Genomic DNA, 19,166 nt, shown 5'->3' with positions numbered 1-19,166 from the left:
ACTGTGAGTGCGATGAGTCCAGGCTCACACTCCCCCAGGTGACTGGTGGATGGAGGCATATGCAGCCCCTGAGTTATTTGTCAGAGAAAGGATCATTTTTTTCCTGTGTTTGTACACATACACACACAATGTACTGCAAAAGAGGGGGTAATCTGATTCATACTTTGGACATCCAGTTGCTAGTATAAATATTTGATGCACCAAAAATTGCCTGCCAAATAATCCCACCTTAATCCAGAAGGCTCACAGATTTCTTTTTTATTTTTATTTTTTTCACTTAGAAGTCTTATAGAATGACATTGTTGCCAATTCTTGCTTTTCTCTCTAATGCAATACCAAGAAGCACTTAGGGTTGTAGGTGCTCATCTCAAATATGTCCTATATGAGGATGAAACCCAGAGTAGCATGAGTCCTTTTACTTTCTGATGTGTTTCCTGCCTATACAAAATTTGCATGGAGAAATAGCCTCTGTTGAATATGTGGCACAATAGATAAGGGAGTGAAGCAGACTGAGATCTCAAAGCATGCCATTGTGTGCTTGAAAACAAGATGACCTCTAGAGGTCCCTTCCAACCTTAACAATTTCATGATTCCATGAAATCCATGCAACATCTGTATACAAGTGCTTTGTCCCAGTCACTTCTTGCCTACTCTTGACCAGTCTTTGTAATGGGTTCGGATAAAGTCTACCTATTGCACAGTTTTTTTTTTTTTTTTTTTTTTTTTAATTTATACTAAATAGAGATAAAAACTAGTTAAAGATATAAAAAAAAAAAAGATTTTTTTTTCTAGTGATATAGCTTTTTCATTCCCAAAATAATATCAAAGAAAAAAAAACTAACTCTTGGTACATAAATGCTAATATTTGAAATGTGTGACATTCTATGGAGGCTATCACAGCTGTGAAGTTTATAAATCAGGGAAAAAAGGGAACTAGTACTATAATAGTATTATAATATACCCTGTGAATATATGCATACCCACACTTATGTGGTATAATTAACTATAGTACTGGGAAACTTTGATGGGAAAAATAAGCTGAGATTAGTAAACATGACATAAGAAAAAATAAAAAAATGGTTTTAGAAATCATGCTTCTGGGAGATAGTTTGTGCTATTGTAACAAATAGGAAGAAATCTGACTAAAATAACTAACATATGTTCATTGCATTTTTTCTGTGACTAACAGTTTGGCTTCCCTTTATACTTACAGCATTCGTTTATCAAATTTCTTCCTAATAAAAATAGCAATGGTGATGTTTTATTGAGTCACAACAAGAAAAGCAAGACAAACTAGAATCTCCTTAGAGAGCTGCCTCTTCCAAGCTGATATTTCTCAAACTTCTCCAGTATATATTAAAAAAAAAGTCTTATTTGTCTTCATGTGGCTTCTCAATGGTCTAAGGCTCTTTAGAGCAACAAACATGATTAAGGGATTGAAGCATCTATCTTATGAGGAAAGACTAAAAGTGTTCTGGGCCTGTTTAGTCTGGAGAAAAGAAGGCTCAGAGGAGATCTCATCAATATGTATAAGCACCTGAGGAGAGAGTGTAGGGAGAATGGGGCCAAACTCTTCTTGGTGGTGGCTAGTGGCAGGACAAGGGGTAATGAGTAAAAATTGAAACACAGGAGTTCCATTTGCAAATGAGGAAGAACTTTCCTGTGAGGGTGACAGAGCCCTGGAACAGGCTGCCCAGAGAGGCTGTGGAGTCTCCTTCTCTGGAGATCTTCCAAACCCGCCTGGATGCCACCCTGTGCCACGTGCTCTAGGTGTCCCTGTTGGAGCAGGGAGGGTTAGACTAGATGTTCTCTAAAGGTTCGTTCCAACCTTAACCGTTCTGTGATTCTGTGTAAAAATCAGAGAGAAATTAAAAGTTCAAAGAGTCACTTTTGCATTTGTATTTACTACCTCTGAATTCTTTCCTGCCATTGCTAATGAACAGTTTGAGAAGTAATCTAAAGATTACTTTAGATTATATTTAGTCTCCAGAATGACTGCAATTGTTCAGAGTATTGTTCTTAAAAGACAATACACAGAAAACAATATTGCTAACCTTTTTTCAGGCTTTCTAGCAAAACTTTGCTTTTTGTTGTTGTTGTTTTACAAAAACATATTTCTTCATTTTTTTTAAGAATGGTTATGGAGTTAAAAGATTAATCAAAGCAAACTTCCTATTTAGCTAGCAAGACAATAACTTGTGTATATTTTTATATATCCATTTATCTTAGTATTTTTAATTAGCGCTTTTTCCTGATTCTCTTCAGCAGAATAGCTAAGTTCTCTTTTTTGTAAACTTTACTAAGAATATATGCTTATAGAAACTTATATTTTACTTTGTGATGCTTGAGCATATTTTTATTTGTGTTTTAAAATCTTTCACTCATTATCTTCCAATATTTTCACTATATCATCATTATTAAGAGACAACCGTGTAAAATATGTTAGAATAATCTTGCTATTCTGTGCTGAGTTCTGCAAGCTCTTCTTTTGTAGAGCAGAATGATGGTAAAACACTCAAGAATGAAGCACTGCTTTAGGCTCCTAGAAATCATTGCAAAGGATATCTGATTTCATAAACTTGAAAACAAGCAGTGGCTCTCTGAATATTACATTTCTGTTTACAGAATGTTCCCGTGTACATTTGCATATAAAAACAGGTCTCTGAGAGTTTTTGTGACAGAGAAATATATGTATACACTGGTTGAAGCTTGAATGCTTATTCCTAATCATACAAAGACAGCAAAATGAAAAGCTATAACTTTATCTCTCTGTTCAATGAGTAATACTGTATGTTCTCCCTAATCAACGTTAGCAACATATGGTTTCTACATACTATGACTATTTTGTGTATGTATCCTTTAAAAAATTGGAAAGAAACTCTTTATTTTTTTTGATATTCATGAACATTCAGACCAACCCAAAACTTCTTTATATTTCAAACATTGACCCTTTACCCTTTTTTTTTTTTTTTTAATTTTACAGAACAAGAGAAAGCAAAGTGTTTCGCAAGTTATTTGCAAATCAGTTCTCATAGAATCATAGAATGCTTAAGGTTGGAAGGGACCTCTAGATGTCATCTAGTCAAACCCCACCCTGCACACGCAAGGTCAACTAGAGCATGTCTGTACTTGGATTTTATGGCATACGTTTTTATTTCATCTTGACTTATGACCACCACACAATAGTTGTTCATCTTTTTGGCTGTACATTCTTCAGATATAAACAGCTTTTTTGCAATTGGCTAGATTGTTGGCTTGGTAAGATGATTTCCAGGTTAGTATTCCATATTTAGAAAGCGATATTGAGACGGTTATTGAATTAAACGATTTGACTTCCAATTATAATTTTTTCTTTGATATGAGTACATGTAACAGGTTTAACATTGGCAATGTAAGAAAAATTGCGTATGCATGTAGTTTGAAAAGAGACGGATTAATAAAATGAGAGGTTTGCTCACAGATTTGTCTTTATTTATGTAAGAAAGGATTTACCAGATTTTTTTCTGTATGACTTATGATTACTTTAAATGCCCTGCAGAATCTGTATTTGATTACAGGTTGAATAATTTCAAAATTTGGTCTGCCTTTTAAATAGTTCTATATTAAGGCTTTCCAACATAACTTCTTGCTGCAAATAGTTAGTTTGAACTTCATGCTTTTTGTCCTTTTTCTATCAGACAATGTCTACCTGTGTCTTATTGACATCACTGAAGTAGCATAACTGTAAAGAATTTTCCTTTACTTCTGGCTATATATTAAGAAAAATGAACTGGCTCTTATTTCCTAAGATAATAATTCTGTATTAAACATGTAATTTACAATTACAGACCTGATTTTTTTTCAGATAACTATTTTTACTTGTATTTTATTTTTTGAACTATTTAGAGAGTTAGATATATCTTCCTTTTTGATAAGAATGTAAAAATAAACAATATAACACTTATTCTCAAATTTTATGAAGCAGGTGGCACTATTAGGTGCAGAAAAAAACACTCAAAAATCACAAAAACTCAAAAAAAAATCCCCAAACATGTACAGTAGGATTTTTCATAACTAATTCTAGCATGTAGGCATTTATTCAAATGAATCTATACTGACTTCTGTAGTAAATGGAACAAGAGAGCAGTCCATCCTGGTTTGAACAACTATCTGAAGTTGGAATATATTGTTTTCCAAAAGTATCCATCTGTTATGACTATTGAATGTACAGGGAACATAGGCAGCTATCTTGGACTGAACCTCTGATACTGGGTGAAATGAATTCCTTGTGGAGTAGCACAAGTTCTGGAATAGAGTAAAATGTTGGGTTGAGTTTTGGATGTTTATGAATCCTGTGCTCTATAGTGATATAAATTTGCTGTTTAAATTGGCACTCAATATTGTGATATTCACCATCTCCTGTGACATAGCCTGTTCATTGTATGACTCATAGTAAGTGTGATAGAGAAAGGTATCTGTGTTTGCATGTCCACTGAAGAATATGCACTAGGTATATTTTGACCAATTCATTTTTCAAGTCTGCAGCATCATGCTGGCGACGAACAGAGACAAGAAGTAATTTAGTGCACATTACAGAATTTTTGTTGTATTAATGTTTTTAAAGTGTGGTAGTTGTGGTTTTGTTCAATTTATTGCCATGTGTGAATTAAAAAAACATGTAATTAACAGTGTTTTCTGCCATAATTTCTCTGCTTATATCATGACACATAAACTGTTTACCGAAATGAAACCTAACTATTTGTTGACTTGTATTGCATGCTTGACAGTTGTATATTTACTTGGAGTTTACTGAAGTATGAGACTGATAAGGACAATCAACGTTCACTGAGAATTTACCTTTGATTTTTGTTGTCATGAAAGAGAACAGTGAACCAGGTATTATTTTTAGGAGAATAGAATAAAATGTTAGACAGGGAGTCCAGGTAGCCGGTCAGTCTGGAGTCCATTTCAGTGGAGCAGAGTAAGAGACTGTGTGCATAAATACATGCAAAGGTGGGTAAATATGTCTCTGTGTGGGTATACTAGAGATGGGCAGCCGTATAAGAGGGTGCAGTTTATTGAAAAACAAGGTTATTTATACACTTTTGGAAGAGTTAATCCAGTCAATCTACAATTCCTTTGTACTTTACTAGTTTCCTACTTAGTATTTCATATTTCAGGCCTCCAAACTCATGACAATTATCTTCTTGGTTTATAACTTTCCTTGCATTTAATTACATGATTTCCCACATCTTAGGAAAAGCAGACTGGCTTGAACTGTAAAAATAAAGACTTCCATGAGCTGGGTGTGGAAGAGATCTCACAGTCTGCATGCAAAATGTCTCCAGAAGCCTTCATGAAGACTTAGTGGATTCATTTGAAACTAGTCCTAAATACAACAGATTTTGGCATTTTGGACATGTATATGTCTATGTCCCACAGAAAAATCCATTAAACCAGATCTGCATTCTGATAGAAATTTGTCTAACCTCTGCAATTATCTTAGGTACTTTTTTGAATAGCACTTTTACTATCAGGCAATTCCAGTACTTGTTTATTTTTTACTGGTTAAGGAAATCTAGATTATCACTATTTTCTCCTTTTCTCCAACTCAGAATTTCTTTGTTTTATTTGTTTTCCAATAACTCTAAATAACCTGGCACAGATTTTTGTGTTTCATAAGAAGCTTCAAATATAATTCTGTGCTTAGAGGAACTGTAGAGGAAACGTTAACATAATATTTCAGAAATATATCATGTGTGAAATGAAGATTTTGACATGCCTTCATTTTTTCCAGAGATATTCCATGCTGAAGCAAAGAGCCATAGAGCTTACTTTGACCGAAAGATATTCTGTTTACATATCTTTGCACATTTTCAGATTTCTTATTGAAATTTTCCATTTCCTCTTTACAAATTTTACTTCCCCATTTGGGAGAACCTACCTACTCCCCTTAAAAAAATCTTCATGTGATGCAGTCCCATATGTCTCCTATTTTTCTCTCTCATTAATGCTGATCAAATTATCAGGGTTTCCCTATTTTTTCCCTTGGTTTTCATCAGCTGCGAGACAAAGGGCTATCTGTCTATTAGAAGATGTATCCAGTCAGCATTTGTATATCTTTAAAGGGTTCTGACTCAGACTGACAATAAGTATTTAATTGAATTACGTACTGAAGAGCCACTAAAGTACAATCTTTTTATAGTATGTTATTTAAAAAACATACATTTGGTGGGTTAGTATGCTTAAAAATGGTTGAAATTTCATCATTTTTGATAATGCTTTACTTCCAGATTGTTGTTTTTGTTATAATAATATTAGTATATTGTTAATGTTTAGTGAAATGCATTGCATCAACACCTGGGTACCTCAAGTATCATACATTTTATTTAACTATTACTCTCATTATGCTGAAGAGATGCAAAAGAATAATTTTTCAAAACTGAGCACTTACGTGGCCAAGGTAATCCATCATATTTTTAGGGCTTTAACGGGTTTTGCACTTGTATATGGTTTTGTTAGGCTTGTGTTGTTAACAAATAAGAACATACTTTTGGCTTTTTGTGTGTCAAATTATGTGACCTGGATTATACTTCATCCTTATTAAGTTCTCTTAGGGAAGACATTTTGCAAATACACAATATATAGTGAAATATCAGGTAGAAAGCAAAGGTTTTTTTTTTTTTTTTTTTTTTTTTTTTTTTTTTTTTTAATAGAATTGAACCAATGCTACTTTCCTCCAGTTTAATGTAAGTTTAAAAAAAAAAAATCATATTTTATATCCTTACCAGGATTAATGGGCTTTATTTACAGAGAAGTATGCTTCCCATTCTGCTTCTGTCAGACACTCACTGAGACCTCTTTCTCAGGTTCAACTCAGTGAATTTTCTGTTCTTTCACTCTATATGTTATTATGGTGAAAGGTCACCACTGCTTTCCTGGTCTTTGCTTTCCTGTGACGTGGGAGCTTGCCAGAGACTTCCCCAAGCCATGAAGCTACAGCACACACAAGCACTTCACAAGGATAGATGACAGATATGAACACTGTCTCAAACCATTTGCAATGGTTTACATTGCCTCCAGTGGCCAAAATGTTAATATTAAACATGTGAATGAAACTCTTGTGTAGATAATACAGAATAGGCTTCCAAACTCACTTTATCAAATGCAAAATAGAGGGATGCTGTTGCCACTCGTAGCACAAAGCATCCCAATGCGTAGGGATGCAAAAATCACAAGTGCTCCTGGACTCCAGACCAACCACTGCACAGCCAACCAGGTTTGTCTCCAAACCCCAGATTTCTGGGAGCCTGCACACTTCAGTGCTGAGCTGATGTGTGCTCATCAGAGGGTAGGCTCAGACTCAGAAATTTCAAAGAAGAAAGCCATTCACCTTCCCTTTCAGACACAAAGCTTCTCTCCCTTTCCCAGCTACTCCATATTTCCTGAATAGTAAGGTCAGCTCAAGCAGTAAGGCATCTTGCTAACAACACTACCTCATGTGAAAACTTCATGTAGGAGAAATCCTACCAGTGTCTTTCTTTTCCTCTTTCCCTCTTTCTCTGTGCTGTGCTGACATGGTATTTCCAGTAGATCAGAACCATCCTATACAAACTCTAGGCCAGGCATTAGAAAAAACACTGGGATCACATTGTATATGATTTGGATGTTAATCAGAACTATTTGAAGTAGTGGTTAAAGTAGATTTCCTTTAAGTATGTTGCTTTCAGTAGTAGCTATCCACTAAATCTGACAACATTAAATGAAATATTTAATTACATCACATGTTGGTTATTGTATCTATCTTTCAATCTATAAAACTGCTTAACAATGAACTCTATTTTAATTAACTGTGAACAATTAACTCTAAAGGCTGCTCAGTTGTATTTGCAGTAACTAAGTTCAGGAGTATTTGCTTAAGTTTTTTACTGTACCATCATAAAAGATAGCTGGGAAGAACAAAGGCTGCCTGACTATAGAGAGGTACTTGAAAAGGATGTTTTTACATTTCCAATTTTGAAGCCAGTATATTCTCACTTTTTGAGTTGAAATGGTTGATCTTCCTCATACAGCACTAAACTTTCTGCTTTTCGTGGTGTTATTTGGTTATGATTCTTACTGTACAGAATAGACTGAGGCAATAAGGGCACAGCAGACTTTTTTTTTCTTCATTTTATATACTGCTTAATCCCAAAATTATGGTTCATTGTTTTATTTACAACTTTTGATACGCCAACCAAATCCAGGAGTAATGAAATCAATTCCATGAGCAGACTGCAGGGCTCGAACTCTTCCCTGGTTTTCTTCTTGTGCAATCCTTTTGAGACTTGAGCAGAAGGTAGCCCAAAAGAAGCTTAATGCATGTTATTTTTCAATGATTTTAAAAGACCAAATCCTTCAAAATTTCCACAAAAAAAATATAGAGGGCAGCAATTTTATTTCCTGTTTTCTTTCTCCTGAAGATGAAAGTCCAGTGTATGCACGCTAAGTAGAATGGCATTTTTAGAATCAAATGCACCATAACTAGACTATTCTATTTTGAAGAGATCATCTCCTTTTTGAACAATTTAGCCTCTTTCGCATTCCCACTTTTAGGCTGTATCAACAAACTGCTCCAAATTTTGTTAGATGCTGATTTGTCTGTGGATATTTTTCTATTAGGGCATAGATCTAAGACCAAACTCTCTTTATGAAAGTGGTGAACCTGGCTATAAAAATATGACACAAAGCATCTTAAGATGGTGAAAGTAATCACATTTATCTGATCAAAAATATGTATTGCACTTAGTGCCATTATTAACCTAATGAGCTGAACGGTAAATTCTTATGGTATTTATAGAAGAACAAATGGATGTTTCTGACAGAGAAAGTGGCTTCTCATAGTTAGTGGGGGATGGTAGAGTATTCATAAGCTCAGAATGAAGTTTCTAGTTAAGTCGAGTGTTATAATGGGAAATGTAAAATAGGCAAAGTGATCCTGGATGGATCTGTAAATATACCCTGCTTTATTAAAAAGATATATTAAAATATGAAATGGCTAGCTGTGTAACCTTCCTGCCCTCTGGCATATACAGGAATATTTTTGAACCCACCCTTCTGAAAAAAAGAATGAGACAGAGAGAATTATGACCAAAGGAGGTTTTTTAAATGGAAAATATAGAGGGCTTTGTATGATAATACTTTCTGCTTTAATAATGCATTTTGCCATAGTTTTTAAACATGTTTTAAACACAAGGGCCTTTCCTCCCATATACCTGTGCATTTGTATCATTGAAGTGCATTGTCAAATTGCAGTATGCTGATATTGATATGGTGATGTAGCATCAGGATATTGAAATAAACTAATTTTTTCTTTCTCAATTTTTAAGATCCAGATTTTAAGGACCTTGGAGTTTTGAAACCATTGCCAGGTTGGTATGTTGTTTTTTTTCCAGAAAATTTGGAGGCCTTTGCACTCTGCTGTAGAAAATAGTTTTGTTTGCTGTTCAGGTTTCATTTTTCTGGTATTTTGTTATTCAGTTTGTGAGTTTGAAATGGGAGGACCTGAAGGAATTGTGGAATCTGTGCAAATTGTCAAAGAAGGAAAAGCTTCTGAAACTGAAGCAGTAGACTGTAAATGGTACATCCGAGCACCACCCCGATCCAAGGTCAGTCTTTCATCCACTTGCTGATTTGCCACTTAATTTAAGAAATTGACTTTTCTAATGTGGTGTGCATTTCTTAGTACAGACAGATCTTGCTTAATAACTTTACAACTTGAACCTGTAAACCACTTTTTCCTTTGCTGTTGAAGGGTAATTTGTCACCTCAGCCAAAATAACCTTCTTTCTGTATAAATAATGTTGTGGGCAGCATTAATGTGGTTTTGTGCCATAAGTAATTTGCTGGAACTCATCTTTAAATTTACTCATACTTTAAAAGAATCAGTGTGTTACCTGAGAGGTAAGCTTATCACTTTATTTTTCAGTACATCTCATATATCTAACAGAGAGACTGTTTAAGAAACATTTCTGCTTCCCTGAGGTCATCTTTGTTTCCCATTTGCGAAGTGCAAAAATGAAACCAAGGTAAATTCTAGTTCCTTTGCACAAGGCCTTGAGTTCCTTTATTTCAGAGGCACTGACAAAAAGCAGCAGTGCTTTTGTTTTTCTCCCACAGTAGTCAGCAAGCCATGTCTCTGTAACAAGCAGAAGGAAAAGAGGGCTCCAGCGAATCTAATGATTCTTTTCTTGGATTCTGTTTGAGTTCCCCTTGAGTTCCCCACAGTTTATCAGGCAGTGCTTGGATTAATTGTAGTTAGCTGCTCTACCGTTTCTCCTCCTTTGCATTTGGAACAGCTTTGTGCCTCCCATCTGCTTTCATTCATTCTACTAAAGGCAACCCAGAGCGTAATCTTACTAGCTGTCTTCTATTTGAAAAGAAAGGTTTTGCAAACCGGGACTAACATACTGTATTGAACACATCTGACTGCTACTTGAAGAGCTTCCAGAAAAAAAAAATAGTTTTTTAATTTGTTTCAGCACTTTTCTGTTGTGAAAATTAAGGAGCGAAGTATAACTGTATGAATACCTGTCTCATAAAGAATATAAATGCAAAAATATTTTCAGAATATACTTTAATCTCTCTTTTATTTTACTCTTGAATACATGCAATATTCATAGAAGTTTTCCATTAAATAGGTTTCCCTTAGGCTAGAGTTAGTAGTTATAAATGGGATATAGTTGAACTCATGAATGATTATTGCAATATTCAGTGTAAGTGCTCAGATGAGGAAGGTTAGTAGGTGAGAAAACAGATAAACACATAAAATCTTACTATCAGCACAACTAAAAAAGTTAATAGAGTTGCCTTATAGTCTTAATTTCGTTCATAGTCAGTTTGTCAGAAAATGTCATTGTGATGTTCCTATTTGATCTAATTCTGAAGTTCTACATGACTCAAAGTCCTGATAGAAATCCCGTATTTGCTTTCCACAGGATTTATCCAGACTTTAGTCATGATGTAAAAATACAAATTGTGCAGCCGTATGACCATAACCATAGCACGTTGCAAAAGCACACTGTCACTGTCAATAGAGGATTAAAGAACTTTCAGTTCCTGATGAGCTTCTATATCTGGACTTAACTATATTTCATTTCAAAAAAGTATGGACCAACTGAAGAGCATCTAGCAAAGAGCACAATGGGACCATTCTGGAAAACATGATAAAAGCCTCACAATTATTTAATGTGATGTTGAAAATATTGAGAAGAAGCTTGTTGTCAGACATAATATAATAAAAGCTTCTTAGAAAGGAATGTTCAGATGTCCATTTCTACAGGAAAAGTTATGGTCCTGCATTGCAACAGGAAGATTCAGGTTATATACTAAGTTTGTTCCTTTAAACAGCAAGGAAATCACTGTAAATGACTGGTAAAGGAAGTTTCTTCAGTCAATATTGCTAATAGTCTTTAAGAGCAGGTTTGACAAATAGCTATGAAGAATGAGAGAAATGAAAGTGATCCTACTTGTAGACAGGCAAGTGGACCGTGTCATGTACTGTTGCTGCTCCCATGTTACATAATTCCTTGGACAGAGAAACAGGGCATTACAAAGGCTTATAAATCAGTGCTTCCTAACATGTCAGGGAAAACCCACAAGTGAGGAAATCTATGATTCAGCTTAAACGTCCAGTTTAAATTTATACACTTGAATGTTCATAGTGTGATTTTCATATATATTCTATATATATACAGCATATATACATAGTATACATATATATAAATATATATGTTGTCATACTATGAAAATTTAAAAAGTTTTCAGATTTTAAGGAAAAAAAATCAGTGAATAAAACTTAAAGAAACCTTCTATGAAGCAGAAGCTACAGAGAGAATGTTTATGGATCTAATTCTATTGCATTGAATTTTAGAGTCCCTATTTCATAGCTGTCTTCTTTTGTATCTATCTAACCTTGAACTGCTGGCATATTCATTGTAATAATTCCATGACCTCATTCTAATTTATGGCAGTTTGCACCTATGAGAACAGGCTACTCCCCAGCTAAGAACAGTAAGAACTCAACAGCAGTCTTTCTCCACATGTTCCTGTGCTTTGGGCTGCACAATTTGTTACTGGGAACTATGCCTAAAAGACCTGAGTTTCTCAGACAGAGTTTGGGTTGAATCTTCACATCTTTAGTTTCTTAATTAGACTGTGCAATTTCATTTGGCTTTAACTCATCCAATCTAAACTTCTGCAGAAGCAAGTCCCCTCAATGCTTTGCAATTGCAGATTCAAGCCAAGTCTGAGCTCAATGTATAAGCAATGAGATCAGTCAAAGAGCCTGAATTTGAGAGCTGTAAGCCTGAGCTTCAACCTGACAGTCTGGGTGTAACATTGCTGCTAAGCTCAGCAAGTTGGAATGGGACAGAGAAGGGAAAATTCCCTGTACATGCTTTAAATATTGAGTCATCACTGACCACTGTATACACAGGAAGTGCTGAAATTGCAGGGAGAACCGAAACTTTCTGAAGTGCAGGAGACAACGGAAGGCAGTTTAAGAATTACTGCTTAAACACTCTATATGCAACCCTGGAACCTTATCTTTGACCGTGACTCTTTGTGAGGTATATATGTGACTCATTTAATTGTTCCAAGTCAATTCCTTGAATAATTTCAGAGATATCATTGGATAAGCTTATTGTACTGGGACCTGAATAATGGGACCTGAATAACTTCCCAGATATCTTGGCTACTTTAGTGGAAGAAGAAAGAATCCTTCATCTGTGGATAGACAGAAATAAATTAAAAAGAGCATTGGTGTGTTCTCCTGTCAAAGGAGGGTGAAGTCTTCTAGAAGAATGAAACAACAACAAGCATTATTCTATTTTGGATGTGTCAACAGAGTTCTGACAAGGACCTTAGGAAAACAGGATACATGTTTGTACTCATTTAATAGAAAATTATTCCAGCAAGCTGCACACAGAATCACAGAATCACAGAATGGTTAAGACTGGAAGGGACTTCTAGACATCTAGGGATGTCTAGTCCAACCTCCCTGCTCCAGGAGGACACACTTAGAGCACGTGGCAAAGGGTGGCATCCAGGCGGGTTTTGAAGACCTCCAGAGAAGGAGACTCCACAACCTCTATGGGCAGACTGTTCCAGGACTCTGTCACCCTCACAGGAAAGTTATTCTTCCTCACATGGAGATGGAACCTTCTGTGTTTCAGTTTGTACCCATTACTCCTTGTCCTATCACTGGCCATCATCATACTGTGTGTGGCCACCGAGAAGTTCAACAGAAAAAAAAAATACATCAGAATTTGACAGTACAAAGAATAAAACAAGAGATGATGTTCTGATGTTGGAGAAATATAAGAAGAGCTTATAATCAGAAGTTTTGGGCAGCCTGAGAAAAAGAAAGAGCTGCCAGATTACAGATGGACAAGTAGTATTTTGAATTCTGTCCAGTGGAAGTCATCTATTCAGGTGGAATAAGCAAAAAAGTATTTAGACTGGGCAAATGCTGAGGCCATTCTCAGTTTTGTCTACCATATGAAATAAAATAAAGTTGTAAACTAAGTAGGTAAAGTCATGACTAATACTGTCATCTAAGCCTACCAATAGGCAATGAAATCTCTTGATTGTAGGATGCAAGACTTAATAAAAAGTTTAAGAAACAGAAAGATTAATTAACAAAGTCCTAATTCTGTTGTATCTTTAAGGGCAGACAGGACAGAGAGCTTGCTGGTGAGCGGTACAGCTTTGTAGCACACCAGGAAGAGCAAGACAGGATAAGTGACAGCAAACAGAGGTCAAGAGTACACTTGTCACCAAGCAAGTGTGCAGGGATGAAGTCAAACCATGAAGGCAACTCAATACGAGTAGGACAGAAGCAGTGAGGTACCAGGCTAAGGCAGGTGGCCCCTCAGCAGCATGTGGGCCATGACCGTCCATGAACCCAAGATGAAATTCTCCAGCCAGGACTCCTCATAACCTTTTCTCATACCTGAGCTGTTTTCTCAGCAGTTTGAGCCAAGAATGCACTGCTGCTCTGCATGAGAGCCAAGTTTGAGAACAAGTAGCTGAAGTCCTCAGAAGACTGAAGACTGATTAGTCCTGAAGAAGAGAAAGAAGGTGTGACAAAGACACTTAAGTATTTATTTACAAATGCTTGAGGCTACAAATAGTTGCTTGAGGCTTTCAATCACTTATCACCAGTCTCAAAACAGGCCCTACATCCTATTACCAACCAAATATAGAGGTGATGTTTTCTATTACAAACACCTGATTTGCAGATTGAATGTAATCTTGAGGGAGATTTGGTGGTTGCACATGCATTTCCTAGACTGTTATTGAAAAAAATATATATACAGTGAAGCAAATTCCACAGCTATCATTGTGTACAAGTCAATCTGATTAAAGTAAAACATCTTTTGTTCTCATGTGGAAAGTGAAGCTTCATGTTCTGGAACGATACCTACGAGAAAAAGAGTTTAAGCTGTCAGTACTAGAAGACTAGCATAGTTTTTGGAAGCTTTTTAACCAGATGCAGAAGAGAAGCTTTAAGTAGTGTACTAAAATGTAATGAGAGGCATTTAGATGGTGATTCCTGAAATGTTACAGGGAAATAGGAGCAATTTAGAGACAGAAGCACATAAAAACCGGAGACATTTTGCACTGGCTTCAAATGAACTCTATATTTAAAGATGCATTTGAAGTTTGTTCTTAATGTAAATAATATGATTTTTTAAAAATATATATATAGCATAATATTGGCTCTTGGGAATAGGCTGGAGAAATTTTTTAAAGAGGCAGGAAATATTGTTTTAGCTCTGTTAGGCTGTAAAAATCACTTGGAAATAGTTTTGTAAAATGAAACTGCAAATCATGCTATTGTCTATGTAGAATCTCTTCTAGCAGAAGCTAATATACTTGACAGAGTAACACTGACAACAAACCAGTGTTAAGGTAGTGTGAAGCTATGTCATTCAGACTGAAAAGTAAACCAGTCTCAGCATCATCAGATCAATCAGTTGTTAAGAAATGCAGTAAAAAAGCTACTTACAAAAGTGGTAAAAATCTGCCAAAGAGAATGGCAGACTCAGAATGGGATGAGTATGCACCTAAGATAGCACCTAAGAGCTGTAAAGGTTGTCACTTACCAGCAATTTGCCACCGTTCAAGAAAAAAATGAGTGTCCCAGTGGTTAGAATATTTTCAGTTGCTGGGGGCTCACACAAGTCTAAAGAAATAGCGAGGACAAAGCAGAAAGGTATAAAGAGTTTCATCTGATCAAGAAAAAGGCCTTTTTTTGGTATCTAAAGCTGGTTCTGATCACTGTTTAGGTTTTAAAAGTGCCACATAAGGTCAGCACCTTAAACAATATCCTCTAAGCCTCAGTAGAGAGGAAAATTAGTAGTACGGAGTTCTCTGTTTGCAGGACATGGTCTCCAACAGGAAAGAGCAGATCTGAGGCATACCGAACCCAAAAATTTTAACTTCCTCCCTCCACCTCCTCAATCACGTACCGTAACTCTTCCCAGCTGAAGTAGTACTGATTTTCCTTGGAAAGCATTAGGGTCCAAGCAATAGCTTTATAGAGAATTGATAATAAGTTACAATATTGTTAGTAAGTTGGATTTTTAGGCTGGTGTATTTCTATGATGTATATATATTGGTCTTGTCTTGTTTATGTAGCATAATCCACTTTTAAGAACTGGACTTCTTGGATTAAAATACTGGTAGACCATCATACAGTGCTATTTTAAAGGTCTAATGTTGATTAGACACGGCTGGACGAGATGCAGAATAAAGCAAGGATCATACCCGGTCACAGATCGATGGAGAATGGCAGAGGACCATAAATCCCACACTTACAGGACAATCAGCTGACACTAGAAGCTGAATGCGCAAAATGCAGGAGTTAGGACCTGATGAAGAGGAGGTTTTCGTCCCATATCCAAATTATTTTTGGCAGTTGAATTAGCACTTTTTTACTGTGGTTTATTTTTTTGTTTTGTTTTGATGTATTATAAGAGACGGAATGTCTGTGCACATATATTAAGTCTGATACGCTGGGATATGGCTTGAAGCTTTTCATGACTGGCCTGATCAATCTTGTTGTCAGCTCTAGCCTTCAGTGATTGATTAAAAAGTAGAACTCATCAAAAATGATTCACTATGAAGAGATTATAATCTGAACGTTTTAGTGAAGTGATTTATTATTCATAGTTTGCACCCATTCTTTTCTAATACAAGCTGTCAGGGGTTTCTGTTGTTTTCAAATGTAAATAAAAAATACTAAAACTTAGACAGCGCTTCCTTTTCTATTATTATGGCAACAATACAATCCTTAAACATGACAAGGCAATTATTTAAACTAAAATGTGACTGAGTGTAAAATATATACGTCACAGCTGCAATGAACTATTTGTGGTTACCTCTCAAATCTGAGTACAAGCTGATACCTGCATCAGCAGTCTGTTCTTTTTCTCAAAGTAATGTTGAACTGATGATTTGGAGAAAGGTTCTTAAACCTTTACAACAGGAATCTGAACAAAGATGCAGCAGTTGTGCTTCTTCTTTCAAGTAAGATGCTCTCTGAGCCAGTTGTGATTAGGCTCATAGTATAATGTGCCAGACCCCACAGAAATATGATTACTCCCAGCACTTCTATTGGAATCAATGGCAAAATTCTTAGATTAGTGAAGGAGATGGCCACTGACCTTAAATAATCTTTTGTTATTATTATTATTATTATTTGTTGTTTGTTGGGGACCAAAATTTCTTATCTATTCCTGGTAATGACTATAATCAAACTAAATTAAGTTGTTGGAAATACTGAATTTTTTTCTCAGGCTTTCTACTTAATTTCTTTTGGCACAATCCTTACACTAGTAAAAGTAATCAGAATATTGCCACTGATTTCAGAAAATCATGTGTCAGGAACATTGTGCATTGGATAACTTTGTCACTAGCTAAATGTTTGTCATATAATCAGTTTTATTTTTTTCAATAGGGAACTCAATTTATTAGTCATTTTTCTCTGCTAGTGTGAGTCTTACACTCAATGACAGGAACAATGGCAAAAACAGTGTAATAAAACTATAAAAACTGGCAAGTGTAATAAAACCATAAAAATTGGCAGAGGCATGCAGATGCAATTAAATTACTTTCAGCTCTTTAAAACAAAATCTGATTCTATATCAGGTTGTCAGTTTGTGTAATCTGTATCCATTTTTTTAAAATGTGCTAAATCACTCTAGTTGTAATCCATGGGTCTGATCCAAATCAACTTAAGTTAATGGAAAGTTACCCATTTATTTCAGTGAGCTTTGGATCAAGTCTTCATTACTTTATATAAAGTTCTGGGCATAGTCAGCTCCAAGGGAGATTATGAGAATGAAATTCCGGGTCACCTCACAATATCAGGAATTTGTTATATCTAATTTACGAAACTTCATGACAATGGAGAAGCTTCCATCTTCCTTCCAAAGGATTGACATAGATTTTGAAGCCAAATATTTCTTTCTGATAGTCCTGGAACTTATCAAATCTGTATTATTTTCTGTAGCAATTTTTGATCTTAGTTGAACTTACCACACATAGAGAGGTGAATTGGTGTGACTGACAGCAGATTTCAGAGCTGGGGAGAAGTTAAAGTACTGACTTCTCAGCTGAAAGAATAAAAGTGAAACACTAAGTTATTATCCTCTTCGTTCCTTCTTAGCATATATAACTGCTTACTCCAAGAAATATTTTACTTTTTTGTTAGGCTAGTGTGCCACAAGAAACTCGAGAATGTGAAATGACTAGATTTTACAAATAAATTTATGGTGATGTGTTATATTTAACAGAGCAGGAATAACTGATGAATATTGGAGATTGCTGTGAGAGCTGGTATTTTATAGTCATAGTAAGAATTAGCTCATGTTTCTTGCTGAGAGGGAATACAGTGTGCTAATATTTATGTTTATATATATGCATACACACACATATACATTTTTTATATATAAGAAAATAAGAAAGAATTGGTGAGCAAATATCAGACCTTCTTCCTTTTTGGTGAATGATAGTTTTGCTGTTTAGTGCAGTTGGCCGAAGGTATCTTTTTCCGAAGTAGAGGAGAGTTTTCATGAATAGTGGAATAAGATAAAAATTAGGAATAAATATGGTATAATAAATATATAGTATAGCTTATGTATTAAAAAAATGACATACATATGGCAGACATACATGGCTTAAATGTAGTTATTCATGACAACGATATGTTGGAAGCCTTATGTGCTTTCCTATAGGATTTGTAGCTTTCCTATAAGGTATGTTGCTCTAAGGTTAATTGTGTAGACTTTCTTTTTTTCTTGAAAAAGTTATGTGTATATGGCATGTAATCACCTGCAGAAGATTTCTATTGCAAAGTGGGGAAACACTGAAGTGCCCATCTATGGCAAGTTATTTCTGCTAGTGGAGGAAAGAAAAGTAATATGCACATTTAACTCCCTCTTTTAAGTGAAACATTATGCAGAGATGGACTTTTGCAGGAAGCTTCACAAAGGAGACTGTGAGTGGGGGTTTCACAAATCTGTTATAATCTTCTTTAGGGCATGAGGGATCCCTAGGGCAGGGGAAACAGCTCTCCAGTGTCGCAAATATGGCCAGTTTCTGGGCATGAATATCTTGGCTCTGCCTCTTACCACATATCCCTTCCTCCCTCAAAATCTTGCTGCGGCAGAATGATGGCCTGCCTGCACTAGCTGTAACCTAGGCACCTCTGGCACGAGGAGACATCATCAAAACATGTGGGAGCGAGGGGTTGGAGTCCATCTCAGATTGCCCAATTCTGCATGGCTACATTTGAGACCATTTCAGACTCTCACTGATATGAAATTCTTGTCTGCAGCTCCCTCACTAGCCTTTTGCTTTTCCCTCTTTTTTTTTTTTTTTTTTGGTCTGCTTCTCTAATTTTTCATGTACTTCCTATAGGAGATCTAACAGTTTCAAGGAAGTAATTAGAAGCAGAGCTCAGCCGACCTCCTGATGGCTATGGAAGAGACTGATGCCATATAAATGGGAAAGAGCAGGAGCTGTGTTGAAAGCCAGGATTACCTGAGGGGCCATAGTGAGGCATCAGGAAGGCAGAAATGCTCTGAGTAGCAAGACAACAATGAGAACAAGGATTTGGGGCACAAGAAGAAGATAAG

General features: G+C 35.8%; 1 protein-coding gene across 4 annotated transcripts in view; it reads left to right on the top strand.

The window, feature by feature from the left end:
- The window catches only part of NETO1 (neuropilin and tolloid like 1), a 66,693-nt gene that overhangs the window by 29,512 nt on the left and 18,015 nt on the right, over positions 1-19,166 (top strand). For 3 of the 4 annotated variants that reach the window (XR_015913963.1, XM_088535643.1, XM_088535642.1), the window contains exons 5-6: positions 9,348-9,389; positions 9,469-9,626. Coding sequence is in view for 3 of the 4 variants with exons in the window: in XM_088535643.1 (XP_088391769.1) it covers positions 9,348-9,389; positions 9,469-9,626 (200 nt within the window). In the remaining variant the exon portion in view is untranslated. The remainder of the gene's footprint in view (positions 1-9,347; positions 9,390-9,468; positions 9,627-19,166) is intronic. The other variant, XM_010217500.2, reaches the window with a different exon arrangement.

This window comes from Tinamus guttatus, unplaced genomic scaffold (genome assembly GCF_059628265.1).
Source record: "Tinamus guttatus ecotype Peru unplaced genomic scaffold, ASM5962826v1 Tinamus_guttatus_pri_ptg000639l, whole genome shotgun sequence".
Lineage (NCBI taxonomy): Eukaryota > Metazoa > Chordata > Aves > Tinamiformes > Tinamidae > Tinamus > Tinamus guttatus.
Note: the sequence above shows the minus strand (reverse complement) of the source record. Positions and strands in the feature narration are given on the sequence as shown.